Source organism: Cinclus cinclus, chromosome 30 (genome assembly GCF_963662255.1).
Source record: "Cinclus cinclus chromosome 30, bCinCin1.1, whole genome shotgun sequence".
NCBI lineage: Eukaryota > Metazoa > Chordata > Aves > Passeriformes > Cinclidae > Cinclus > Cinclus cinclus.
The window spans coordinates 2,134,531-2,160,424 of record NC_085075.1 but is presented as its reverse complement, the minus strand read 5'-3'; the positions used below and the strand labels follow the sequence as shown (position 1 = coordinate 2,160,424).

The 25,894-nt window shown below is 63.7% G+C and overlaps 4 protein-coding genes across 6 annotated transcripts in view; 1 reads left to right on the top strand and 3 right to left on the bottom strand.

The window, feature by feature from the left end:
• The window catches only part of ANKRD52 (ankyrin repeat domain 52), a 45,734-nt gene extending 35,665 nt beyond the window's left edge, over nucleotides 1–10,069 (bottom strand). For all 3 annotated transcript variants that reach the window (XM_062510887.1, XM_062510889.1, XM_062510890.1), the window contains exons 1-7: nucleotides 9,986–10,069; nucleotides 6,258–6,341; nucleotides 4,921–4,999; nucleotides 4,334–4,404; nucleotides 2,525–2,725; nucleotides 2,129–2,216; nucleotides 381–523 (exon numbers count right to left, since the gene is read on the bottom strand). In XM_062510887.1, coding sequence (XP_062366871.1) covers nucleotides 381–523; nucleotides 2,129–2,216; nucleotides 2,525–2,725; nucleotides 4,334–4,404; nucleotides 4,921–4,999; nucleotides 6,258–6,341; nucleotides 9,986–10,012 — 693 coding nt within the window. In that variant the 5' untranslated portion in view covers nucleotides 10,013–10,069. The remainder of the gene's footprint in view (nucleotides 1–380; nucleotides 524–2,128; nucleotides 2,217–2,524; nucleotides 2,726–4,333; nucleotides 4,405–4,920; nucleotides 5,000–6,257; nucleotides 6,342–9,985) is intronic.
• A 1,301-nt stretch (nucleotides 10,070–11,370) lies between these two features.
• Nucleotides 11,371–14,584, top strand: COQ10A (coenzyme Q10A). Its single transcript, XM_062511041.1, has 5 exons — nucleotides 11,371–11,548; nucleotides 12,927–13,058; nucleotides 13,493–13,685; nucleotides 14,117–14,218; nucleotides 14,298–14,584. Exons 1-5 carry the CDS (start codon nucleotides 11,469–11,471, stop codon nucleotides 14,463–14,465), a joined length of 675 nt encoding a protein of 224 aa, XP_062367025.1. The 5' UTR covers nucleotides 11,371–11,468; the 3' UTR covers nucleotides 14,466–14,584.
• A 908-nt stretch (nucleotides 14,585–15,492) lies between these two features.
• On the bottom strand, nucleotides 15,493–21,187 carry CS (citrate synthase). The gene is made up of 11 exons (XM_062510972.1): nucleotides 21,037–21,187; nucleotides 19,156–19,203; nucleotides 18,746–18,853; nucleotides 18,598–18,663; nucleotides 18,363–18,494; nucleotides 18,089–18,277; nucleotides 17,796–17,995; nucleotides 17,419–17,548; nucleotides 16,945–17,046; nucleotides 16,595–16,804; nucleotides 15,493–16,217 (listed from the first exon to the last, which is right to left on the bottom strand). Exons 1-11 carry the CDS (start codon nucleotides 21,088–21,090, stop codon nucleotides 16,047–16,049), a joined length of 1,410 nt encoding a protein of 469 aa, XP_062366956.1. The 5' UTR covers nucleotides 21,091–21,187; the 3' UTR covers nucleotides 15,493–16,046.
• A 938-nt stretch (nucleotides 21,188–22,125) lies between these two features.
• CNPY2 (canopy FGF signaling regulator 2) lies at nucleotides 22,126–25,124 on the bottom strand. The gene is made up of 6 exons (XM_062511054.1): nucleotides 25,089–25,124; nucleotides 24,497–24,655; nucleotides 24,042–24,157; nucleotides 23,772–23,969; nucleotides 23,585–23,681; nucleotides 22,126–22,487 (listed from the first exon to the last, which is right to left on the bottom strand). The coding sequence occupies exons 2-6, from the start codon at nucleotides 24,633–24,635 to the stop codon at nucleotides 22,444–22,446; spliced, it is 594 nt and encodes a 197-aa protein (XP_062367038.1). The 5' UTR covers nucleotides 24,636–24,655; nucleotides 25,089–25,124; the 3' UTR covers nucleotides 22,126–22,443.
• Between the last annotated feature and the right edge of the window lie 770 nt (nucleotides 25,125–25,894).

Below are 25,894 nucleotides of genomic sequence, written 5' to 3'. Positions count from 1 at the left end.
AGGAAGGAAAAAGCAACTGAGAACCACCTGGGGGAAGGAATTTGACACCTTGATCTTGGGGACCAACAAAATCCAGAAGATTTAGGATTTAGGAAGGAAAAAAGCAACTAAGAACTAGCCAGGGCTCCTGTCCCCACCCAGGGCTCCTGTCCCCACCCAGGGTGACAAAATTTGATTTATGGGCCTGCAGAAGCAGTGAAGTCCAGAGGATTTGGGATTTGGGAAGGAAAACACAGCACCCAAGGTTTCTGTCACTAGGGCTCCTGTCCCCACCCAGGCTCCTGTCACACCCAAGGTTTCTGTCACCACCCAAAGCTCTGCCACCACTCCCCCAGCTCCTTTCCCCACCCAAGCCCCCCAGGGCAGGTTCGGGGTCTCACCTCGACCCCCAGCCTGAGGAGGTGACGCACGACCTCGATCTGGCCGCTGGCGGCCGCCGTGTGCAGCAGCGTGTAGCCCTTCCTGTCCTTGCACAGCACGTCGGCCCCGCGCGCCAGCAGCAGCTTCAGCACCTCCAGGTGACCTGGGGGACAGCAACACCGTGACAATATCGTGACAGGAACACTGTGACAACAGCCATGACAACAACAGCAGGACAGCAACAGCATGACAGGAATACTGTGAAAACAGCCATGACAGCAACACCATGACAACAACACCGTGACAAGAACACTGTGACACAAACACTGTGACAACAGCCATGACAGCAACACCATGACAACAATACCGTGACGGGAAATCTGTGACAACAGCCATGACAGCAACAGCAGGACAGCAACACCGTGACAACAATATAGTGACGAGAACACTGTGACAACAGCAGGACAGCAACACCGTGACAACAACATTGTGACAAGAACACAGTGACAAAAACACTGTGACAACAACTATGACAGCAACACCATGACAACAATATTGTGACAAGAACATTGTGACAACAGCCAGGACAGCAACACCAGGACAGCAACACTGTGATAACAGCCATGATAATGCCATGACAACAACACTATGACAGCAACACCAGGACAACAACACCAGGACAACACCCATAACAGCACCTGTGACAACACCACCCGTGACTACAGCTCGGACAGCAACAGCAAGACAGCAGCACCATGACAACAATACCATGACAAGAACACCGTGACTACAGCCAGGACAGCAACACCGTGACAACACCATGACAAGAACACTGTGACTACAGCCAGGACAGCAACAGCAGGACAGCAACACCCGTAACAGCAGCCATGACAGCACCCGTGACAACAATACCGGAACAGCAGCACAATGATAACAGCCGTGATAACAACACTGGGACAACAGCAACGTGACAAGACCACTGTGACAACAGCTGGGGCAGCAACAGCAGGACAGCAACACCATGACAACAATATCATGACAACAAATCCGTGACAACAGCCATGACAGCAACAGCCGTGACAGCAACAGCCGTGACAACAACACCCATAACAACAGCCATGACAACACCCGTGACAACACCAGGACAGCAACACTGTGATAACAACTCCCATAACAACAGCCATGACATGTCGCACCCATGACAACAACATCAGGACAGCAACACTGTGACAGCAATACCATGACAAGAACACTGTGGCAACAGCCATGACAGCAACACCGTGACAACAACACCTATAACTACAACACTGTGACAGCAACGCTGTGACAGCAGCCATGACAACACCAGGACAGCAACACCGTGATAACAGCCATGATAACAACAGCAGGACAGCAACACTGTGACAGCAATACCATGACAAGAACATCGTGACAACAGCCAGGACAGCAACAGACATGACAACAGCTGTGACAATAACACCCGTGATGGCAACACCATGACAGCACCGGAGAGACAAGAATGGGAGGGATAGGAAATCCCAGAGAGACGGGGACAAACAGAGACAGGAAACTCTGGAGAGATGGGAAACACGAGAGAGATGGGAATGGGAGAGATGGGAACGGGACAGATGGGAAACGGGGAAGAGATGGAGAGGAGGGAGAGATGGAGAGGAGGAATGGGAGAGATGGAGAGAGGAAATGAGGGAGATGGAGAGAAGGGAGAGCAGGAGAGGAGGAACGTGGGGGGAAAGCAGCAGGGAACACCCACCCAGGAAGGCAGCCCAGTGCAGGGGCTGCCGGTCCTTCTTGTCACACGTGCTGGGGCTGGCACCTTTGTTGAGCAGCAGGTTCACCATCTGAGGGGTGTGGGGACAGTGTGAGCGGGGCCGCCCCCATGTCCCTGTCCATCCCGATGCCCCAGCACACCCCAATGTCCCTGATGGCCACCCCTGTCCCTGCCCCCTTCAACATCCCTGCCCACCCCGATGTCCCTGACCACCCCTGGCCCTGCTGCCCATCCTGATGCCTCTGCCACCCCTGTCCCTGTCACCCTGATGTCCCTGCTGCCCATCCACACCCTTGGCCACCCCGACACTCCTGCCCACCCCTGTCCACCCTTGTCCCTGCCACCCCTGTCCCTGCCCACCCTGTCCCAGGTGCCCACCTCGAGGTGGCCGCTGTGCACGGCGTGGTGCAGCGCCGTGCGCCCGGTGCGGTCGGCCACGTTGACGGTGCTCAGCAGGGGCACCAGGGCCTCCACACACTTGGTGGCCCGGTTGGCAGCAGCCACGTGCAGCGGCGTCTGCCAGTGCTTGTCGCGGGCATTGACATCGGCCGAGTGCTTGAGGAGCAGGTGTAGGGCTTTCTGCGGGGTGGGAGAACAGAGAGACGCTCAGGCACAGCCCCAGGAACCACCCAGATCCCAATCCCTGGTGATTCCAGAGCTGTGGGATGCTCCCTGAGCCTCCAAAGGAAGGAGCTGTTTGTGTCCCTGGGTGGGGGTTTCTCTCAGGGTGTGAGCTGGGAGAAGAGACATTCCCACTGGGAAAGGCCCTGGGGCTGGACTGATGTACCCAGGATGGGACCTGGGCTGTCCCCAGGGCAGGGATTGTCCCCCTGTGCTGGCACTGCTGAGACCCCTCCAGAGCTGGGTCCACTTCTGGGCCCTCAGGGCCACAGAGACATTGAGGGGCTGGAGCAGCAGCAGAAGGGTCTGGAGAAGTCCTGAGGGAGCTGGGAAAGGGGCTCAGCCTGGAGAAAAGGAGGCTCAGGAGGGATCTTGTTACCCCACAACTCCCTGAGGGGAGAGCAGAGCTGGGTGGGGTCGGGCTCTGCTCCCAGGGAACACCAGGATGAGAAGAAACAACCCCAGATTCCTCCAGGAGAGGTTCAGGATGGGCATCAGGAGGGTTTCCTCATGAAAAAGGCTGTCACGATTTGGGAGGTTTGGAGTCCCCATCCCTGGAGGTGTCCAGGGCCCTGGTGGGAATCAGTCCCAGCTTGGACCTGGAGATCTTTTCCAACCTCCAACCTGGAATCCTGGGAATCCCCCAGCCCTCACCCAGGCTGCTCCAGCTCCATTTCCAGGTGGGACCTGAGCCAGGTGGGCTCATCCCACCCAATCCAGCCCATGAATCCTGGCTGGGGGAAGGAAAACCCCAGAGCTGGGGGAAGAAGCACATGCAGAACCAGGACTGAACGTTCCCCGGTGACTCAGCAGGGCCCAGGGGATGACAAACCTGACCCACTGACCTACATTTGACATTTATTTCCTACCCAGGCTTTGGAAGGCTTCCTGTATTCCCCTCCCTCTGCCATCAGGGCAGAGCTTCCAGGGATCCCGACCGCACAGATCTTCACTCCCAGCACCCCAAAAAAACCAACCCATCACCCCCCAGAGCAAGGAAAGCATTTTGGAAAGGCTCCTTTTGAGAGATGAGCATGCAGAACTTCCCAGGTGGAAAAATGAGGGTGGACTCGCAAAATCCCAGAGAAGAAGCAGGAGCTCCAGGTTTTAGGGATTGTCCACAAAGAAACACCTTCAGGACAGGAGTTCCCACAGAAGGATTTCGAGAGCACCTGAGCAGGAGAATTCCACCCAGGGCTTTGGATCTCCCGCTCCAGCCAACAATTCCTCCCTCTCCAAACCAGGGTGAAGTTAATCAGCATGAAGTCAAATCCACAAAAAAATAAACACCAGGAAAATTTTCCAGGGAGATCTGTTGGGATCAGTTCCCAAGGAACAGGATGGGAGCCCTGACATCCCCCCAGGAGAGCTGAACCTGGAACAAACCCCTGGGGAAGGGATGAAGGCCAAGAGGAGCAAATAGGCAAGTCCCTGGTGGATGGAGGGAAGGCAACGAAGGAGGATTTTTCCCCAGCTCTCTCCAGAACTTTGCATTCCCCAAAACCCAAATCAGGAGGAGAAAATCCCTTTTTTCCCCCAGGAAATGCCTCTCCCCAGAGCACCCACCTCGTGGCGAGAGGCTGCGGCGCGGTGCAGCGGCGTGAGCCACACCGTGTCCTTTGCATTCACATTAGCACCTGTGGGGGGACAACACGGGTTCAGGGGGCTCCCAGAACCCCAAAAAACCCCTCAGCTGCCTCTCCCTGCTGCCCAGAACCCTGCATGAAGCAGGGACCATCCCCATAGGGCTCTGAACATCCCAAATCTTGTTTAACGAGGGACTGGGAATTTTCTGGAGCTTCTCCCTGTTGGGGTCATGCAGGATCATGGCAGCCTCGGGGTTCCCTCTCTCCTCCCTGAGGCTCCAGAGGGTGAGGAGCAGGTGAAGACACTCCAAATTCAACACATGGGGCTCAAACACAACCCAAAACTGAGCAAACACCCCCCCCCCCCCCTCCGGATTTTAGGGGATTTTCTCCAGGATCTCCTCTAAGCATCCCCTTTCTCCAGCACCACACATCCCCCTCCTGGCTCTGGCTGCACCTCAGTTTGAGGATGTGGAAACCTCTTAGGATTATGGCACCATTCCCTAATTCTACCCTGCTGCACCCCAGAGGGGGGGGGGGGGTCTGGGGGGTCCCCCTGGGGCTCACCTGACAGGATAAGCAGCTCAAGGATTGCAACATCTCCAATGTAGGCAGCAGCATGGAGTGGGGTCCGGCGTTCTTGGTCCTTCAGGAGGAGAGAGAAAATCCAGCCGTGAGCTTGGAGGGCTCAGAGAGGCTGGGAAAGGGTCAGGAGAGGCTGGGAAAGGCTGGGAAAGGGTTGTGAGAGGGCTGGGAAAGACTGAGAGAAGGGTGGAAAATGCTGGGAAAGGGATGGGAGAGGCTGGGAAAAGGCTGAGAGAGGGGTGGGAAAGGTTGGAAAATGGTCAGGAGAGGCTGGAAAAGGCTGGAAAAGGGTTGGGAAAAGGTTAGGAATGGTTGGGAAAGGGCTAGGAAAGGTTGGGAAAGGCTGAGAGAGGCAGGGGGCTTGGGAAGTCTGGAAAAGGGTCAGGAGAGGCTGAAAAAGGCTAAGAAAGGGTTGAGAGAGGGCTAGGAAAGGTTGGGAAAGAGCAGGGAAAGACTGGGAGAGCTTCTTCCTCCTCCTCTTCCTCCTCCAGAACTGAGTTGTGAGGGGCTGGAACTGGGAATGAAGTTGGGAATGGAGGTGGAGCAGCAGCAGAAGGGTCTGGAGAAGTCCTGAGGGAGCTGGGAAAGGGACTCAGCCTGGAGAAAAGGAGGCTCAGGAGGGACCTTTTCACCCCACAACTCCCTGAGGGGAGAGCAGAGCTGGGTGGGGTCGGGCTCTGCTCCCAGGGAACACCAGGATGAGAAGAAACAACCCCAAATTCCCCCAGGAGAGGTTCAGGATGGACATCAGGAGGAATTTCCTCATGTAAAAGGTGATCAGGATTTGGAACTGCCCAGGAAGGTTTGGAGTCCCCACCCCTGGAGGTGCCCAAGGAAGGATTTTGGGAGAAGCAAGAGAAGGATGGGGATGGGAGGAATTTGGGGAGCACTGGGTCAGGGATGGGGACGGGAAGGATTTGGGGAGCACCCAGAAAAGGATAGGAAGGATCTGGGGAGGCCCAGGTGAGGAATGGCATGAAAAGGATTTGGGGAGCACCCAGAAAGGGATGGGAAGGATTTTGGAAGCACCAAGAGAGGGATGGGGATGGGAAGGATTTGGGGAGCACCAGGAAAAGGATGGGGACGGGAGGGATTTAGGGAGCCCTGGGTGAGGGATGGAGTTGGGAAGGATTTTGGGGAGCACCAAGTGAGGGATGGGAAGGATTTGGGGAGCATAGAGTAAGGCCTAAAAACAATTTTGGAAGCACCAAGTGAGGGGTGGGGATGAGGATTTGGGGATGGGGACGGGAGGGATTTGGGGAGCCCTGAGGGAGGGACAGGAGTGATTTGGGGAGCACCAGGCCACTGCTGATCCTCACCAGTACATTGATGTTCTCTTTCTGATTGAGCAGCGACCGAACCTCCTCCACATCCCGGTTGAAGATGGCTTGGACCAGAGGGGGCTGCAAGGGACAGGGGGACGAGTGGTGGCAGTGCCAGGGGACACAACGAGAGGTGACAATGACAGGGGACGAGAGATGACAATGCCAGGGCACACAACTGCAGCCCCACAACCCCGGCCTGGCCCAGCCCCAGCACAAGTCCCCACTCCCAGCCCCATGGCAGCACCTCCTTCACCCCAGCCAACCCCTGGGATTGATTTTCCAGCCAGCACTGACATTTTTCCTGCTTTTTCCTCGATAATCAAAATTTGGAATTTTTGGGAAATCCTCCTTGCTTCCCCAGGAGCACAGCAGGGCCGAGATCCCCAGCACCTGCCACCCAAAATTTAGGCACAGCCCGAAATCCCTCTGGGATAGCGATGATCCCTGAACCCCCTTCCTTATTCCCAGGCCTAAAAATTCCATTTTCCTGCAGAAAAATCAGGGGCAGAGCTGCTCTTGGGGTGCTCAGCACCCCCTGATCACTGCTAAGCCCCACAAGGCCCCACTGAGGCTTTTTGGGATGGAGGGATTTGGGTGCTGTGACCCCCCCACCCAAGCTCTGCTCACTCTCCCAAAGTCAGATTTAAAGCTCAAAACCACCAAATTTCGCTTTTTTTCAGCCTCCCTGAGTTCTGTCTGGCAGTGACCCCTTCCCAGCCCTGCCTCATCCAGAAATCAGGGCACTTCCAACCCCGGGAACACATCCTGGGTCAGGGCAAGGCTTTGTCATCTCCCTGGAATGCAGTGGCATCACTTGTTAAGATGCTTTATAAAATAAAAAAAAAGAAAGTTTTGGATTTTTTGTTTTTTTGTTTTTTTTTTCAAAATAAATACTTCAGCAAAGGCTGGAAAACACCAATGGTGCTCCCAAAAGGTTCCGGGTCTGGCCCACGAGAGAGGGGAGTGGTTAGGTTATCCCAAAAAATAAAGTTTTCTTTAGATCAGATGCTGATCTGTCAGATTCCACCCCCCCCCCCCCCCCGCCTTCCTCCATCCCTTCCCAATCCCAATTTCCCCCTTTTCTCATCCTCCTCATCCTCAGATCCTCCAAAATTCATCCCTGGATTAAGGGCAGGAATGGAACCAGGGCTTGGTGTGGGGCTAGGGGGCTCTGGCAGCCCCTGACCCCAAAATCCAAGGTATAAAAAGTGGTTTTGGGGGAATCCGTGTGGAAAAGGGGGTCTGAGCCCAAGTGACCCTGGGGTCATGGCTCTGGGGACAGCACAGCCACGGGAGGGGTGGGGTGTCCCCAATACCTGATGGGAACACTCTGAAACCCAATTATGTACCTAAAACAAGGCAGGGAAACTCTGCACCCCAAGAGTGTCCCCAAAACTTGATGGGGACACTCTGAACCTCAGATTCCTCCGAGAAGCCAAAAAAAGTCCATAAATCATAGCAGGGATATCCTGGAACCCAGGAGCATCCCCAGATCTTAACGGGGACACCCTGAACCCCAAATGTGTCCCTAAAACACAACAAAGATACTCTGCACCTCAGGAGTGTCCCCAAAATTTGATGGTGACAACCTGCAACCCAAGGGTACCCCCAAAACACGACAGTGACATCCTACACCCCAAGAGTATCCCAAAAAACCCTATGGGACACTGTGCACACCTGGGGTGTCCCCAAAACTCGATGGGCACACTCTGAACCTCAGAGGTGTCCCCAGAACTTTACAGGGACACCCTGCACCCCAGAAGTGTCCCAAAAACTGATGGGGACAACCTGCAAGCCAGCTGTGTCCCCAAAACCTGACAGGGACACTGTGCACCCCAGGGGTACCCCCAAAACTCGATGGGCACACTCTGCAAACCAGGGCCATCCCAAAACCTGATGGGGACACTCTGCACGCCAAGAGTACCCCCAAAATTCAGTGGGGACATCCTGCACTCTGAGTCTGTCCCAAAAACTCCATGAGAACACCCCGCATCCCACAGGTATCCCCAAAAGCTCTCTGAGGCTGCGCTGCACCCCAGGGGTACCCCCAAAACCCAGGACCTGCTGGGGGGGCAGAAGGAAGTACAGCAGGGCCAGGGTCTCATCCCAGGGGTCCTGGAGCTGGGATCCCCCCTTGATGCTCCGAACTCCCTGATCCAGGAGGTCTGACCCTGGGGTTCTGCCATTCCTGGGGTTCTCCCATTCCTGGGGCTCTGCCACTCCCGGGTTCTCCTGCTCCTAATCCAGGTGTCCCATTCCCGGAATTCTCCTGTTCCAGGCCTGGGGGATCCTGTTCCCGGGGTTCTCCCATTCCCGGGTTTCTGCCATTCCTGGGGGTCTCTTGCTCCTGGCCCACGTGTCCCAACCCCAAGGAGGGATCTCACATTCCCAGACCGGGATGTCCCTCCCCTCCCTGCGGGCTCCATCCTTCCCGATCCAGGTGTCCCATTCCTGGGGTTCTCCAGATCGGGGGATCCCCTTGCCGGGGTTCCACCATTCCCAGGGTTCTCCTGTTCCCGATCCAGGTGTCCCAGCTCCTGGGGTCTGCTGTTTCTGGTCCATGGGACACATCCCTGGGGTTCTCCCATTCCCATTCCTGGACCGGGATTCTCCCATTCCTGGGGTTCTCCAGCTCCTGATCCAGGTGTCCCTTTCCCGGGATTCTTCCATTCCAGGCCCGGGGAATCCCATTCCCAGGGTTCTCCCATTCCGGGGGGGTCTCCTATTCCCAGGCTTCTCCCGCTCCCGGCCCAGGCGTCCCAACCACAGGGAGGGATCTGATCTCCTGTTCCCGGACCAGGGTGTCCCATTCCCGGGGGCTCCCCTGTTCCTGATCCCAGTGTCCCACTCCTGGAGTTCTCCCGTTCCCAACCCAGGGGTCCCCACCCCAGCGTTCTACCGTTCCTGAGCCGGGATCGGGATGTCCCATCCCTACCGGCTCCGTCCTTCCCGATCCAGGGGTCTCATCCCGGGGGCTCCGCCGTTCCCGGCCCGAGGGGTCTCTGGACCGGCATCCCCCCTTGATGCTCCGTGCCCCCCGTGCAGGGAGATCTGTCCCGAGGGTCCCGACCCCAGGGCCAAGGGCTCCCGTTCCCGGGATTCTGCCATTCCCGGGCTTCTCCCCTTCCCGATCCAGGTGTCCCAACCCCAGGCTTCTGCCGTTCCTGAGCAGGGATGTCCCATCCCGAGGGCACTGCCGTTCCCGGTCCAGGGGGTCCCACTCCCGGGGCAGGATCCCCCTTTGATGATTCACGTTCCCGGCCCAGAGAATCCCGGGGCTCTCCTGTTCCCGGCCTAAGGGAACCCATCCCCGCTTCAGGGGGGTCCCTCCCAAGGGTCCCAACCCCGGAGACTCTCCCGTTCCCGGTTCAGGGGTCCCATTACCGGGGCTCTCCCGTTCCCGATCCAGGCGCTCCCATCCCCGGGGCTCTCCCGTTCCTGGCCCGGGCCGTCCCGGCCGCGCTGGGCCCGGCGGGCGCGGGCAGAGCGGATGCGACCGGCGACCCCCGCCCGTACCGGGACTGCGGCGGGGCCGGGCTGGGCGGGGAGGGCTCGGCGGAGCGGGGCCCGCGGCCTGGGGCGGCGCCGGGCCGGGCCCGGTGGCGGAGCCGCGCTAGGCCGCACATCCCCGGGGTGCCGTAGCGGCGCGACCCGGGCGCGGCGCGGCGGCGGCGGCGGGCGGGCGGGAGCGGGGAGAGGGGAGGACGGGGCGGCAGCCGTACCTGGTCCGTGATGCTGAGAACCCCCATGTCGGGGCCGCCCTCAGCGCCCAGCTCCCGGCATCGGGTCCGGCCGCGGCGGCTCCGCTCGAGCGGCTGCGGGGCGGGGATGGAGCGCCGGGGATGCGCCGCCCACCGCCCCGGAGCGCCGCCGCCGACGGGGGCAGCGGCAGGCGGGGGGCGGCCCGCGGGCAGCGGCATCGCCCCGGCGGGGCGGCGGTCACGGGCGGAGGGGCAGGTGGGCACCGGGCGGCGGCTGCCCCGGCCCCAAGGGCGGAGGGGTGCTGGGAGAGGGTCCCGGGGGTCGCTGCTCTGACCCACTCTGGGGTCTCCTCGGTGGGAATCACAGCCACGAGTGGCTGGTGGTAATCCCGGGGGGTCCCGGGACAGCGGCTCCCCCAGCCCGAAGAGCGGTGGGGTGATGGGAGAAGGTCCCGGGGGTCACCCATGTGCTGCTTCCATGCCCCTCTGTGGGGTCTGTCTGCTGGGAATCCTATCCCCAGGTGGTCCTGGGGGTCCCTGACCAGCAGCTCCCCCAGCCCAAAGGGCGCTGGGACAGTGGGAGAGGGTCCCAGGGGTCTTCGTGTGCTGCTCTGTGGGATCTGTCAGATGGGAATCCCGTCCTGGGGTGGCTGCCAGTGCTCCCAGGGGTCCCACATCCCAAAAGGTGCTGGAATGGTGGGAGAGGGTCCCAGGGGTCCCCGTGTGCCACCTCCATGCCCCTCAAGTGGGGTCTTTCCAGAGGGAATCCCATTCCCAGGCATCTCCCGGGGGTCCCTGAGCAGTGACTGCCCTGATCCAAACCCATCCTGTGACCTCCGGGCGAGGGTCCCGGGGCTCAGGGGGTTCACAGCTGCAGCTCCGGGCTCCCCACAGCTCCGAGCGCTGCCAGACCTGCATTCCCAGCTCGGGAATTGTGATCGGGCTGGGAACTGGTGATTCCCTGCGCTGTGTTGGCTGAACTGGACAGTGCTGGCCTGTATTGGGAGACACTGGGAGGCCCTGGGCTGTACTGGGCGGCACTGGACCACACAGTTCCTGCAGCCGCGATGAATTGCCGGTCTCTCTGTTCCTCTGCTCAGTTCGGAGCGGGGCCGGTACCGGGACACGGCACCGAGGACTCCCCGTTCCTCTCCGGACCGACCGACCCCGGGCACACGTGGAAGGGGAAGCCGGGCGCCCCCTGGGCCTGAGCCCACCCCCGGCAGCCCCGGGCGGGGCGGTCCCGGTTGGTCCCGTCTGGATCCCGGTCGCGGGGAAACCGCAGCCCCGGCCCGGACTACATTTCCCATCGTGCCCCGCGCACCCTCAGACCACAACTCCCATAGTTCCTCGCTCGGGGGCGTAGTTCCGCCCCGCCCAGTGACGTAATCGGTGCTATGGCGAGGTGGTGACGTCACGGGGTGAGAGGTCACGGCGGCGGCGGCGCCGCGTCCCGGCCCGGTCCCGGTTCCGGCCCAGCCCCGGTCCCGGTCCCGGCCCGGTGATGGCGGCTCGGCGGCTCCGCGGCGCCCTCCAGCTCGGGGCGCGGCAGCGCCTGCGGGCCGCGGCAGCCCCACCCGGCAGGTGAGCGGCGGCGGCCCCGCGGGGCGGCGGCCCCCGGGCGGGCGGGGCCCGGAGGTCACACCGGCCCCGGGGGCACCGGAGCGGGCCCCGAGAGGCGATTGTGCTGCGGCGGCTCCTCCGGGCCTTGCCGCGCTCCCGGCCGCCTCGGGGTGGGCTAGCCCGGGGGCACCTTGGGGAGCCCGGGGTTCCCGGCGGGGCCGGGCCGGGGGTCCCGGAGCTGCGGGGTCGGGGGTCCCGGCGGTGCCGCTGTCCCGGTTCCCGTAGAGGGCCCCCTAGGTGGGGAACACTCGCTCGGGGGGTGGGGGGGTCTGACCTTGGAGCAAACCCCACGTGGGGACACCGGGGCCGGGCCGGTGCCACCCCCGCCCGTGGGGTTGCGAGGGACCCGAGCCATATCGGGGGTCGGGCGCCGGCGTCACTGACCCCTGGGCGAGGGGACAGTCCCGAGGCCACCCGGCCGTGTCCCCACAGCTGTGACCTCTGCCCGGGGACAGGGACACGGGGGCTCGACCGGGACATACCGCCCCCGGTGACCCCGGGGGTGACAATTCCGGTGGGAACGGGGGGGATGTCCCCTCCTCTTGTTGTCCCCCCTGGAGCGACACCGGAGGGATGGGACGGGGCCAGAGTGGGACACGGGGCAGGAGCAGGGCCGGGGTGGCCCGGGGTGCACCGGGCAGTTGTTCCCTCCTGGATTAGGTGTCCCCAAGGTCGGGTTTCCCGGCCTTCTTCCTCCTCCTCCTCCTCCTCCTGCCAACAGCAGCCCTGGCATCAGCACTGGCGCCTTCCCAGCCGTGGGCACCGGCCCAGGCCCTCCAGGGGGGATTCCCATCCCGGGAGGGGCCCGGGAAAGGGACCTGGAGTGGCCAGGAAGGGACATGGACTGGTCAGAAAGGGACCCAGGCCTGTCTGGAAGGGGCTTGGGAAGGTCTGGAAGAGACCTGGAAGTTCAGGAAGGGGCCTGGGCCAGTCTGGAATGAGCCTGAGCTGGTCAGGAAAGGACCTGGATTGGTGTGGGAGAGTCCTGGGCTGGTCTGGAAAGGACCAGGGAACGACTGGAAGGGGTCTGGGCTAGTCTGGAGGGACCCAGACCTGTCTGGAAGTGACCTGGGGAGGTCTGGAAAGGGGCTGTGCCAGTCTGGAAAGAGCCTGGGCTGATTAGGAAGGGACCTGGATTGGTTGGGAAGGGACCCAGACCAGGTGGGAATGGCCTTGGGATGGTCAGGAGGGGCCCGTGAGGCTCTGAAAGGGGTCTGGGAAGCTCTGGCGGTATTGGGGAAGCTCTGGAAGGGCCCCAACACCGCCGGGGTACCCCAGTACCTGTCCCGGTACTGCCGGTGACAGCCGGTACCACCCAGTACCACCCCTGTCCCCCCAGGCACACGGCCCTGTGCGGCCTCCGGCTGGGCCGGCCGGTCCCGTTGGCCGGGGAGCCCCGAGCCCAGCCCAGCCGGGGCTTCCTGAACCTCACCAACAAGCGCAAGGAGTACTCGGAGCGCCGCATCATCGGGTGGGTGATGCTGGGACCCCCAGCCCGGCCCTGACCCTGGCTCTGAGCCCCAGTCTGATCCTGACCTCTCCCCAGTCCCAGCTCCAATCCCAGCCCCAACCCTGAGCCTGGCCTTGACCCCAGCTCCAGCCCCAGCCCCAACCTTGGCCTTAACCCCAGCCCCAAGCTTGACCTTAACCCTAGTTTCAACACCATCCCCAGCCTTGATCTTAACCCCAGTTCCAGCCCCAGCCTTGGCCCCGGCCCCAACTCCAATCTCAACCCCAGGCTCAGCCCCAGCCCTGATCCTGACCCCAATCCCAACCACAGCTCCAGCCCCTACCCCTGTTCAACCCCAGCCTCGCCTCCAACCCTGACCTTAAGCGAAGTTCAAACCCCAGCTCCGACCTTGCTCCTGACCCCAGCCCCAACCCCAACCCCAACTGTGTCTACAGGTACTCCATGCAGGAGATGTACGACGTGGTGGCCAATGTGGAGGACTACAAGAACTTCGTGCCCTGGTGTAAGAAGTCCGTGGTGGTGTCGCGGCGCGCAGGCCACGTCAAGGCCCAGCTGGAGGTGGGGTTCCCCCCGGTGCTGGAGCGTTACACATCCATTGTCACCCTGGTGCAGCCACACCTCGTCAAGGTGAGCAGGGACCTCAGGCTGAATGTCAGATGTGGGGCCAGAGCTGGGGAAGGGTCTGAAGAAGTCCTGAGGGAGCTGGGAAAGGGGCTCAGCCTGGAGAAAAGGAGGCTCAGGAGGGATCTTGTTACCCCACAACTCCCTGAGGGGAGAGCAGAGCTGGGTGGGGTCGGGCTCTGCTCCCAGGGAACACCAGGAGAAGGGAAAATAGCCTCAAGTTGTTCCAGGGGAGGTTCAGGTGAGAATTTCCTCATGGAAAAGGTGATCAGGATTTGGAACTGCCCAGGGAGGTTTGGAGTCCCCATTCCTGGAGGTGTCCAGGGAAGGACTGGATGTGACACTTGGGGATCGCAGCTTGGACTGGATCCAGGAGGGTTTTCAAGGATTCCATCATGGCTCCCGAGCCCCCTGACCACTGCTTTTCCCCTCCCCAGGCCGTCTGCACCGACGGGCGTCTCTTCAACCACCTGGAGACCAACTGGCGCTTCAGCCCCGGCATCCCCGGCTACCCCCGCACCAGCACCGTGGATTTCTCGGTACGACCCCGCCCCGGACCCCCCCCGGGGAGGGCGGGGCTCACCTGTCCCGGCTCACCTGCTCTACTCCTCTGCCCAGATCTCCTTCGAGTTCCGCTCCCTGCTGCACTCCCAGCTGGCCACCATGTTCTTCGACGAGGTGGTCAAGCAGATGGTGGCCGCCTTCGAGCGCCGCGCCGCCAAGAACTTCGGGCCCGAGACCCGCATACCCCGGGAGCTCATGTTCCACGAGGTCCACCAGACGTGAGGGTGGCCGGGCCGGGCACCCCCGGACTGTGCCGGGCCCACCCTGAGCCCACCCCCAAAAATATTTATTCAAGTGCGTTTCCGCTGCTGTTGCCTCAACGCCCTCCGGGGCTGCCGTGAGCCCCCGGTCCCAGGAGCTGTGTCCCGGCGCTGGACTCCCTGGATTTGTAACTGATTTGGGGTTTTAAGTTTTGGTTTAGTTCTTGTTTTATTTTTTTTTTCTTTTGTTGGGTTTCTTTTTTAACTCCTTTTTTTTTGTTGTTGTTCTTTTTAAACTCCTCAGCCAGGCTGGAGGGCCCAGCAGGGGCAGCTCCAGTGCCTGGGCCCCACCGTGCTCTGGGAGAACGGGAGGAAAAGGGGGGATTTGTTGTGGGGTGGAGGGGGGGAAGCTTCTGGGACCCCCCCCCCCCGCTTCCTCCCCAGCTCTTCCAGGAACAAAAGGGAAGGAGCCGGCGCAGGGAGGAGCCCCCCGAGCCCCCCCCCAAAGTCGCACACTTTGCACAAGCCACACGCACAGGGTGGGGAGGGGGCGGCTTCTGCTGCCCCCCCCCGCCACCCCCACCCCCACCACCCTCCGCAGGGACCGCCACGGTCCCGACCCCACCCCCAGTGATCCCCCCCGGCCCAGCTCACGGTTCCTCACCTGTGGCAGGGGGATGGGAAGAGCTCCGGGCTCCGGGGGGGGGGGGGGTGTGAGGGGCTCCCCCCCCCCCACCCCAAGCCTGCCCTGGCCGTGCTGCCCGAGGAAGGAAGGGCTTTGACAGGCCAATAAAGAGAATTTTCCAAGGGTCAGCAGCCTCCTGGTCCTCATTCAGCCACGGGATGGGGGATTCTGGGGGGGGGGGGGGGAATTGCATGCTGGGACCCCCCCGACCCAAACCAGGCTGGTTGTGTCACCACTGAGGGACCCCCGGGTGGGGTGGGGGCACCATCCCCCGACCCCCCCCCCCCCCCCCCAAACCCTGCCCAAGGAAGGGAGGGGGAGGCTGGTGGGTTTGTTAATAAAAACATTTATTTTGCATTTTTGTTGTTGTTTTGTACAGAAGTGCCCGAGAGCTGCGAGGAGCCGGGTGGGGGCCTGGGCGGGGGGGGGGGTCCCAGCTCTGGCTCCCGGGGGCTTCAGGCGGGGGGAAGGGGGGGTCACACAAACACGGGGGCGCAGCCGGGGAGGAGTGTATCGAGTCCCTGCGGGGGGGCCCGGACACGGGGCTGGACTGAACCCCTCTCGGGGGGGCTGCAGGGGGGGCTGTGCCCTCCCCAGGGCCCTGCCAGGACCGCCCCCCCCAGCCCAGCAGTGGGGGAGCCTTGGGGGGCTCCCAGTGTGCGCAGTGAGAGCTGCTGGGGTGGGGAGGGGGCACGGGAGGTCCCCCCATCCCACCAGGGCAGGGGATCTCAGGTGTGGGGCTGGGGGGGACCCCGGGGCTGCCTCTGCCCCTCCCCGAGGCAGGTGGGAGGGGAGGGGGAGCAGCCGGAGGGGGCCCCGAGGGGGGGTTCAGTGCCGAGGGGGGTTCAGTGCCGAGGGTGTCCGGGCCGGGCCCGGCAGCGCGGCGTTCCCTGGGGGAGCACTGCCCCCGTCCCTTCTTTACCCGGATTTGTATCCCACGAGCTGCATGAGGCCCTTGGTGCTCATGGATTTGGGTCTCTCCAGGGGGAATCCCAGCGCCCGACTCCAGATGAGCTGAGACAGGACACCCAGGGCCCGTGACACCCCAAACAGCACCGTGTAGTAATTCATCTCCTTCATGCCGTAGTACTGCAGGGACAGGGGGCTCAGTGTGGGCAGGGGGCAGCCAGGAGACCCCCAGGGTACAGGGAGAGGGACAGATGGATGGGGAGAGGAACACAGGCTGGGAGAGGGAGGGGATGGGAAAGAAATGGATAGGACAGGGACACACAGGAAGGAGAACAGAGAGAGGGATACACAGGACAGGAAGAGGGACAGACAGACAAATACACAGGGAGAGGGACACACAAACATGAGGAGGGACAGACAGGACAGGGAGAAGGACGTGGACATGGAAAGGAATAAATAGACAGGGAAAAGGACAGAGGACAGACTAACAGGGGAAGGGACAGACAGGACAGAGAGAGGGACACAGCCCAGAAAGGGACAGAGGAGACTGGGCTCACCTGCAGCAGGACCCCACTGTGGGCGTCCACGTTGGGCCAGGGGTTCTTGGCCTTGCCCTGCTCCAGCAGCACGTTGGGGACGATCTTGTAGAGCTGTGCCACCAGCTTGAACAGGGGGTCCTTGGGCAGGTGCTTGAGGGCGAACTCCCGCTGGCAGGTGTAGCGCGGGTCTGTCTTCCGCAGCACCGCATGCCCGTAGCCTGGCACCACCTGCAGGGCCGGGGGGGACTCAGTGCCTGCTCCTGACCCCCAGAACAGCCCAGGAACAGCTCCCGACCCTGAGAACAGTCCTGGAACAGCCCCTGGGCCCTGGAACAGGCCCTGATCCCCAGCACAGCCCTGAGCCTCACCCTGCCCGAGTTGAGGGTATTCCAGATGAAATCCCGCAGTTTCTCATCCGACACGTCCTGGCCCAGCTCCTTCTGCAGGTCAGTGAGCCAGAGCAGCACCTCCTGTGGGAACAGCAGGAGTGAGGCCAGGGGACACAGGGAGAGGGACAGAGGGACACATAGATAGGTAGAGGGACAACAGGGAGATGGAGGCAGAGGAAAGCATGAACAGAAGGAACAGACAGGGAAAGGGACACACGAAGAGGAGGGGAGAGAGACAAGACAGAAACACATTAGCAGGGAGACAGACAGGAGGTAGGGGCAGACATGGAGAGGGACACGGACAGGGAGAGTGACAGGACAGGGAGGGGGACACATTGACAGGGGGTAGGAGCAGACAGGGGCAGGAACATGGACAGGTAGAGAGACAGACAGACAGGGTGAAGGATGCACTGGACAGGGAGAGGGACACACTGGAGAGGGAGCAGTGCCCACCTGGTTGGCGAGGCCGTGCAGGGGCCCAGCCAGCCCGTTCATAGCAGCGGCGAAGGCGAGGTATGGGTCAGACAAGGCGCTGCCCACGAGGTGGCTCGTGTGGGCACTCACGTTCCCTCCCTCGTGGTCACTATGGGGGTGAGGGGGCCATCAGGAATCCCCCAGCCCAAACAAACGCCTTCCACGGCATTTTGGGGGCAGGGAGTACAATGTTGCCAGCTCGGTTCAGCCCCACCCCAGCCGTGCCTGCTCCCGGGGACACTCCCAGAGCAGCCCGGGCATGTCCCGGCCCTGGGGGTGTGCTGGGAGCAGGGACAAATCCCCGCCTACTCCACGTCCCCAGCTGCTCCAGGTGTGCAACTCCGAGCTCCCCATACCTGTGGATGGTGAGGTAGAGCCGCATCAGCTCGATGAACTGGGGGTCGGTGTAGCCCAGCATGTTGGTGAAGTTGTGGGACCAGTCGAGGTTGGGGTCGATGGCCCCGATGCCGCTGCCCTCGCGATAAAGGTTCCGGTAGATCTTGGCGGCCACGCACGGCAGCTTGGCGATCAGGTCCATGGCGTCCTCGTACACAAACTGGGACCAGCGGGGTGAGACCGTGCTCCCCCGAGCCCCCGTACCCAAATCCAGCCCCGACAGTCAGCGCTGGGCCAGCAGCTCCCCCCATACCTCCCAGTACTTGGCGCGGTGGATGCCCTCGGCGTAGGCGCGGGCGAACTTGCTCTCGCTGTTGAGGGCGGTGACGGCGGCGCTCAGCTGGGACATGGGGTGCAGGTTGGTGGGGAAGTTGTCCAGCATGGTCACCACGTGGGATGGCAGAGCCGCACGCTTGGCCCACTCCCGGGACAGCCAGGTCACCTACGGGGACACACCGGGGCTGAGCTGCGAGGCTGGGGGCTGTCAGAGCCCCCTCAGCTGTTTGCCAGCCACCTCCTGGCAGTACCTGCTCCTGGGTTGGGATTTCTCCAGTCACCAGCAGCCAGAAGAGTCCCTCGGGAAGTGGCTCCTCTCCCCCTGCAGCTTTGGGCAGCTTCTTCTGGCACTCAGGAATGCTGTACCCACGGAAGCGGATGCCCTGCGGAGCCGGGAGCGTCAGCGGGGCTGGGGCCAGGTGGGATGGGGTTGGACGGGTGAGATGAGGTGGGATGGGGTGAGATGCGGTGGGACAGGGGCCCTACCTCGTCAGGATCCAGCACAGAGGTCTCGTAGATCAGCCCTTTCATGCCCCTCATGCCGCCATACACCTGGAAGGGGCCAGGAGGCCACGGTGAGGGGTGCTGGCAGGGCCCGGTGGCCCCGGCGCAGCCGTGGTGGCCACACACTCACCATGTCCACCGTGATCTGCCCGATGGCCGTGTTGCCATGCTGCTGCCGGAAGCTCTTGATCTTCGCCTGCTCCTTGGGGATCATAGTAGCCAGGACGTCTTTGAGGTTCTGGGGACAACAGAGGGTGATGTGAGAGGGGGACAAGAAAAGGGTGCGACAGTGGAGAGGGTGACAGGAGAGGGGCTCCCCTTGTAGAGGAGTGACAGGAGAGGGGGCCACAAGAAAGAGGTGACAGGAAAGGGAGCTCCCACTGGAGAAGAGCGACAGGACAGGGTGACAGAAGAGGGGGTCACGGGAAAGGCAGTGACAAGAAAGCTAGGGACAGGAAAGGGGATGACAAGTGAAGGGCCTCTCCTTGGAGAGGGGTCTCAGGTGACAGCACAGGGGTCACAGGAGAGGATCCCCCTTACCGTGGCGGCGCTGGCGTGGCGAGCAGCAAATAGGACACACGGTGCATTCTGTGGGACAAGAGACACAGAGACCCACTGTCACCAAGGCAGGGCTTCTTTTTGGGGGGTGCAGCCACACGAGCCCGCCCAGCCCCCTGGCAGGAGCTGAGACCCCGTTCCCAAGGACATGTCCGGCAGAGCTGCTTCCCTCGCCCACGCAGGCACGGATCAGAGCTGGGATCAGCCAGGCCGGCCCCGCTCTGCCCTCGCAGCCAGACCCAGACCTGGCACGGGGAACGCGGCCGCGTTCTCCTCCCTGGAGCCGAGCCCGGCCAGGCACGGCCGCGGTTTTCCTGAGCCGGGGAATCCGAACTTTGTTCCTCGCCCACGCGTGGGAACCGGGAACCGCGGGGACTCCGACCGGCGGGGACACCCGGGGAACACCCCGGGCCTGGCAGCACATGGCCACGGGGACACCGCGCTCACCCTCCCCGCCGGGCAACGGGGGCTGGGGGACACCGGGGCACACCGGGGCTGCCGTGCACAGGGACACCGGGAGGTTCCCCGGGGCCGGGAGCTGCGGCAGCGCCTGCGGCAGAGCCAGAACATGACTCGGTTTTTCCGCTGGCTGCCGGGAGGACGCGGGGGGACGCGGGGGGGCCGCGCTGCAGAGAACCCCCCTCCGGGTGTCCCCCAAGCCCCCCGCTAACCCCCGGACCGGCCAGGGGGTCCCCGGTACACCGGTTGTGGCAGTGGTGGGTGGCGAGACCGTATCCCCCAGCAACAGGCGGCTCTGGGAAGGGAAAATGCCGGCGGAACAATGGAGGCGGCAGCGGGAAGCCCAAGGTCAAGGCGGCCGCTGTCGCCGACGCGGGGGCCCCGTCACCCCCCCACCGTGTCACCCTCAGTGTCACCCCGTTTTGGAGGTCCCCACGGCTCATCCCGGCTGTCACCGAGGTGCCAGGGGCTCAAGGTCACACGTGCTGGCGGTGACACCGGGCACCGGCTGGGGGAGTGCGGGGGCTCACCGGGACCCTCCGGGGGCTCCCGTTGTGCTCGGAGGAGCGGCCGCTCCGCGGCTCCAGGGTGCGGAGGAGGAGGATCGGGATTACGGCTCAACCCGGGGCGGGGGGGGGGCACGGCTCCGGTCCGCCCGGTTTGACGGGTGAGCAGGGCCAAGTGGGGCATCATGAATATCCCAAAATATCGCCCGGTCGATAAAGACACCGCAACGCCCGTTACGAAACGCCGGGGCCGCGGCCAAGGCAAACACACCGGAGGGGCCGGGGTCGCTCGGGCCCGGTACCGGCGCTCGGCTCGCACGGGGGTCCCCCCCGCTGTGACCCCGTTGTCCTCTACGGCACCGGGACGCTTGGAAGGGCGGCGGCGATGGGAGGGGTCCCCGCCTCCACCGCCCCACCGCCCATGCCGCCGGGCGCGGGATCCCGGGACCAGTGCGGGGCTCCCGAGAGGAAGCCCAGGATCCCCAAGCCCGGCGCTGCACAAAGGGGAAGAAGAGCCGGGACCAGAGCCCCTACCCGGGACTGCCCCGGGGTTGAGGCAGGGGCGGAGCCCCCCGAGCGGGGACCGGGCCTGGAGCCCCAGCGCCACTCCCGGTGCCCACGGCTCTGAGAAGGCCGCGGCGGGAGCGCCCGGCGCCGGTTCCCACCACGTGCTGCCACTGCGGCCCCGCGCCCACCCGGATCCCGATCCCGGTCGCGATCCCGATCGTCCCGCTCCCATCCCCCCTCCTTCGCCGCCACAGCGCGGCCCCTTTAAGGCAGCGCCCCCCGCGTCGCCCCTTTAAGAACCGGACCCCCCCCTCCCCAAAACACTCACTCTCCCTTCCCCCCGCGGCGTCGCCCCTTTAAGGCGCGGCGAGGCCGGGCCGGGCGCGCTCACCTTGGGCCCGCGGAGGCGCGCGGCCGCCCGGCTGCCGGCGGCGAGGAGCGTCATGGCGGCACCGGGACGGGACAGGCCGGGACTGAACGGGGCCGGGACCGGGAGCGGGACCGGGGCGGGAACGGGGCCGGAGCGGCGGCGGCCGGGGGTCCTCAACGTGAGGGCGGGGCGGGGCGCGGTGCTGGTCATTAGCATAACCCCGCCCCCTCCCGGGGCAGAACCATTTGCTACTGGTCGAATGGCGCGCCGTGGGGCGGGGCCACGCCAATAAAGTGGCGGGGGGCGCGAGCTATAGGTGGCCGCCGCATTCGCCTGATCAGGAGCAGGGGTGGGGTGAGGGCGTGCCCACCCCGCCTCGTGACGTCACCGGCCGCAGTGCGTGACGTCATGGCCCGGTGTCATCCCCGCGGCCGCGCCGGTGTCTCGGTGGGGTTCGGCTGCGGAGGCGGGAGGGCAGCCCCGTGACGTCACCAGGCGCTCGACAGAGTAGTATGAGGTCACCTGAGCCCATGACGTCATCCTGCATGTGGCCACAATGGCTTGAGGTGATAGGCTGTGGCATGACCCTGGCTCAGTGGTGACGTCAGCGGTCAGGTGTCACTGTCCCCGCTGAGCCCAGGGCACTGTCCTACTGGCCCCCGTGCAACAGGTGACACAATGGGGTGACACGGGGTGATGGGTGCCACAAGAGGGGCAGAGCCCTCCTGCTACTCCTTCACCCTGGCCAGGTGACATGGGGTGACACAATCCATGGCTGAGAGGCCAGAACCCTCACAGAGCCCTTTCAGTGGCAGGGTGGGATGACACAGGGTGGCAGCCAAGAGCCAGAACCCCAATGGTGAGGTGACATGAGGTGACACAGGGTGACCAGTCACAGCCAAAGAGCCAGACCCCCATGGTGCCCCTGCAGTGGCAGGGCTGGGGGTGACACAGAGCCACAGGGCTGACTGCTGTCCCTGCCCCAGAGCTGAGCCACGAGGGGTGAACACTGCCCTCGAGGGAACTCGAGCTGCTGGGGACATGTGGGGACACATGGGGACACTGTTGTCCCCCACCCCACAAGCACACCGGACCAGAGCTGCCCTCAGGTGGGCCCACGGCCCCTTTATTGCCTGCAGCAGGGAGGGGAGTCCCCAAACCTCTCCCCCCCGGGGGGCTGAGCCCCAGTGTCTCCCTCGTGTCCCCCAGCAGTGGGGCAGGAATGTCCCTGAAATGTCCTGGCAGGAGTGAGGATGTGGCCCTGGCTCCGTGGCTGTCCCGGTTCCCTCGGACAGGGAATAAATAGGACAGGAGCTCCTCATGGGGTGAGGCAGCAGCTTGGGAGCCGCGGAGGTCCCGGCAGATCCATCTGTCCCGGGGACATCCTGGTGGGTCCCGGTGCTGTCCCAGTCCCTGCTCCAGAGGCAGTCACAGCTCATCGTGTGGGATGTGGAGCGCGTGGTCACACAGGTCTGTGGGGACAACAGGGGACAATCAGGGTGTGGTGGAGCCCTGGGGGACCCTCAGGATGCACAAGACCCCCATGACACTGCCAGGATATGACATCCCTGTGGGACCCTTGGGACACATCAGAGCCCCATGGGATTTTCTGTGCTGCCCTGTCCCCTCAGGTCCCCACTGTGACCTGAGCCAGCAGGACAGGGGACAGCATTTCCCTGCCTTTGTCCTGCGGTTAATGACAAACACGGCTGTTTGAACACAGCCAGGCCTGGCCTGGCCCTGCTCGTGCTGCTGGATGCAGGAGGAGCCCCAGGAGGAGCTGTCGAAACCCTCAGGATTGCCTGGGGCAGAGCACTGCCCTGATGGCTTTGTCAGGTACAAAGGGACCTGCCCTGGCGCTGTCCAGGACCCTGTCCAGGACTGCAGAGGCCCAAAGGTCACATCGTGCTCTGACCTAGGTGTTTGTGAGCTGGAAATAGCCCCAGAAAGGGGACAGGGCCATTGGATGAGCCAGAAGAAGCCATAGAGTCAGCAAAGCAGCTTCCCTGGCTCAGCCCCAGCATCCCAAAAAAGCCCCAGTGCCAGCAGAGTCCGGGCATGTGATGGTGTGCTGGGATTTGGGGAAGAACTTGCAGCTCCTCCCTGCTCTGGGCTAGCAGCAAATCCCATCCCAGCACCAACAGAGTAGTCACAACCCCTGGAACAGCAGGAGAAACTCCCTGGAACTGCAGGAAAGATCCCCCGGGACAGCCCTTGTTCTGGGTCAGTATCTCCTCCCATCTCAGCACTGACAGAGCAGGACTGACCCCTGGAAGAGCAGGAGAAACCCCCTGGGAGAGCAGCAAAGATCCCCAGGGACAGCCCGTGCTCTGGGCCAGCATCTCCTCCCAGCCCAGCACCAACAGAGCAGGAGAGACCCCCTGGGACAGCACCTGCTCTGCACTGGCATCATCCCATCCCATCCCATCCCATCCCATCCCATCCCATCCCATCCCATCCCATCCCATCCCATCCCATCCCATCCCATCCCATCCCATCCCATCCCATCCCAACAGAGCAGCCATGACCCCAGGAGCAGCAGCAGAACCCCCTAGGCCCCCCAGCTCACCCGTCCTTTTACTGCAGAGCCGGTCCTTGACGTTCTCAGCCTCGTGTGAGAGAAACTCAATGAGCTCATCCTCGTATTCCTCAGCGATGCTCTCGCACTGCAATGGGACACGGCACCAGTGACACCCAGCCCACAGGAGCCCCTGTGCCACCCACACTCCCCAGCACTCCCCTGTCCCCTCACACACCGCAAATTTCAGGCTGGAGGTCACATCCCCGTCAAATTTGACACCGGAAAGATCCATCTTGGTGCCGTCGTGGGAGATGACCCGGACGTAGCTCTTGCGGTGCGTGGCCGGATCCACCTTCTCACCGTACTCCTTCATCTTCTCACACACCCGCTCCAGCAGCTCCGTCAGGTGCGCCTCTGACCGCGCATATGGCACCTGCAGCCCCGGGGAAGGGTCAGTGGGGTCCAGGAGCGAGATGGAGAGCAGGGACACTGGGACAGGCCTCACCTCCACCACCGACTGGCTGCCGTCAGGGTTGATGCGGAACGAGCCCATCTGGATGGTTTTTCTGGGATCCACCTGGGCGATCTCCCACTCCAGCTCGTCCACCAGTGCGCGGCAGGCTGTCGGGGACATGGTGACGTGGGAGACATGGCACATGCACGCCTATGGTTGCCCAGAGTCAGACTGGCGTGACTGGGGCAGACTGGGATGGAGGGGTGTGTGGGGAGGCGCGCCCACGGCCTGGAGACCCTCAGCCTGTCCCTGAGCAGGGTGAGCTGGTCCCAGTGGACGCCCCCAAGCCCTGTGCCACCCTGGCCTGTGCCCCCATCCTGTCTTGCTGTCTCCTCTGTCCCTGTCCCCCTGTCCTATCCTGTCCCCATAGCCCCTGTCCTTCCCTTTCCTCCCTGTCCTGCCCTGTCCCACATTGTCCCCCCGTTGTCCCCCGTGTCCCCCCACACCTCCGCAGTGCAGATCCTGGCTCCGGCGCGCTCCGGCCGTGGGCAGCAGCGATGTCAAGGCCAGGACCAGGCCGACCACGGCCGGGATCTGGTCCCGCATCCTCAGGGTTCCACAGAATCCCGGGATCCAGCCCCGCATGCTCAGGGCTCTACTGTCACCTGCGGACACGGGGCACCTCCAGCGCTGCTGGCTCCGCTGTCCCCACACCTGGTCTCACCCAAGGGCCATCCCTGCCCGGCCCCTCCGGGATCCCTGCTCCCTGCAGAGCCCGGCTCTCCTTAGGGCTTCATCCATGGCGTTCCCGTTCCCGGTCCGCTCTGAGTCCCGTTTGTGCTCCTGGACCCCACACGCCTATAGGGCAGAGCCCCTGTAGAGCCCCCTCCCGTAAGGGCAGAGTCCAGAGCCCCCACAGAGCCCCCTCCCCTCCGAGATCCCCCACAGCCCCCTATGGAGCCATCCGCCTCCAGGGCCGAGCCCAGCGCCTCCCCTTAAGCCCCCTCGTCCCGGGCCCGGCCGAGACCCCCGGTCCTCGCCCCCCCCACCCCGAGCCGCGAGCCCGACCAAATTCCCCCCGTTCTGCGCCCCCCGTACCGGCCGCTTTCCCGTCCCGCTCCCACCGCCCCTCACACCGACCGGGTGCCCCGGGACTGCCCTCGGGACCGCCGGTCCCGGCGCGCCCCCACCGGCCCGCACCGCCGCGGGACACGGCCGCTCGGAGGGGGCGGCGGCCGAGCCGGGCCGGGCAGTGCAGCCGGTCAGACCGGTCAGACCAGCAGGGGCGGCTCCTCGGGCCGCAGAGCGGCCGTCCCGCGAGCAGGCGGCACCGCGGGCAGCCCGGTCCGGGCGCCGAGGGCCCCGCCGTTGCCAGGGCCCAGCCGCGTGGCGCTAGCCCGCGAGTGGGCGGGGTCTGATCTGGCTCCGCCCAATTGGGCCGAGCTGGTTACGCCCCCTCCCGGTCTGAGCCCCGGACCGGGGCTGGGTGCGGGTCCGTGCCGCCGTGCCCCCGGTCTGAGCCCCGGACCGGGGCTGGGTGCGGGTCCGTGCCGCCGTGCCCCCGGTCTGAGCCCCGGACCGGGGCTGGGTGCGGGTCCGTGCCGCCGTGCCCCCGGTCTGAGCCCCGGACCGGGGCTGGGTGCGGGTCCGTGCCGCCGTGCCCCCGGTCTGAGCCCCGGACCGGGGCTGGGTGCGGGTCCGTGCCGCCGTGCCCCCGGTCTGAGCCCCGGACCGGGGCTGGGTGCGGGTCCGTGCCGCCGTGCCCCCGGTCTGAGCCCCGGACCGGGGCTGGGTGCGGGTCCGTGCCGCCGTGCCCCCGGTCTGAGCGCCGGACCGGGGCTGGGTGCGGGTCCGTGCCGCCGTGCCCCCGGTCTGAGCCCCGACCCGAACGTTGGTCCTTCCTG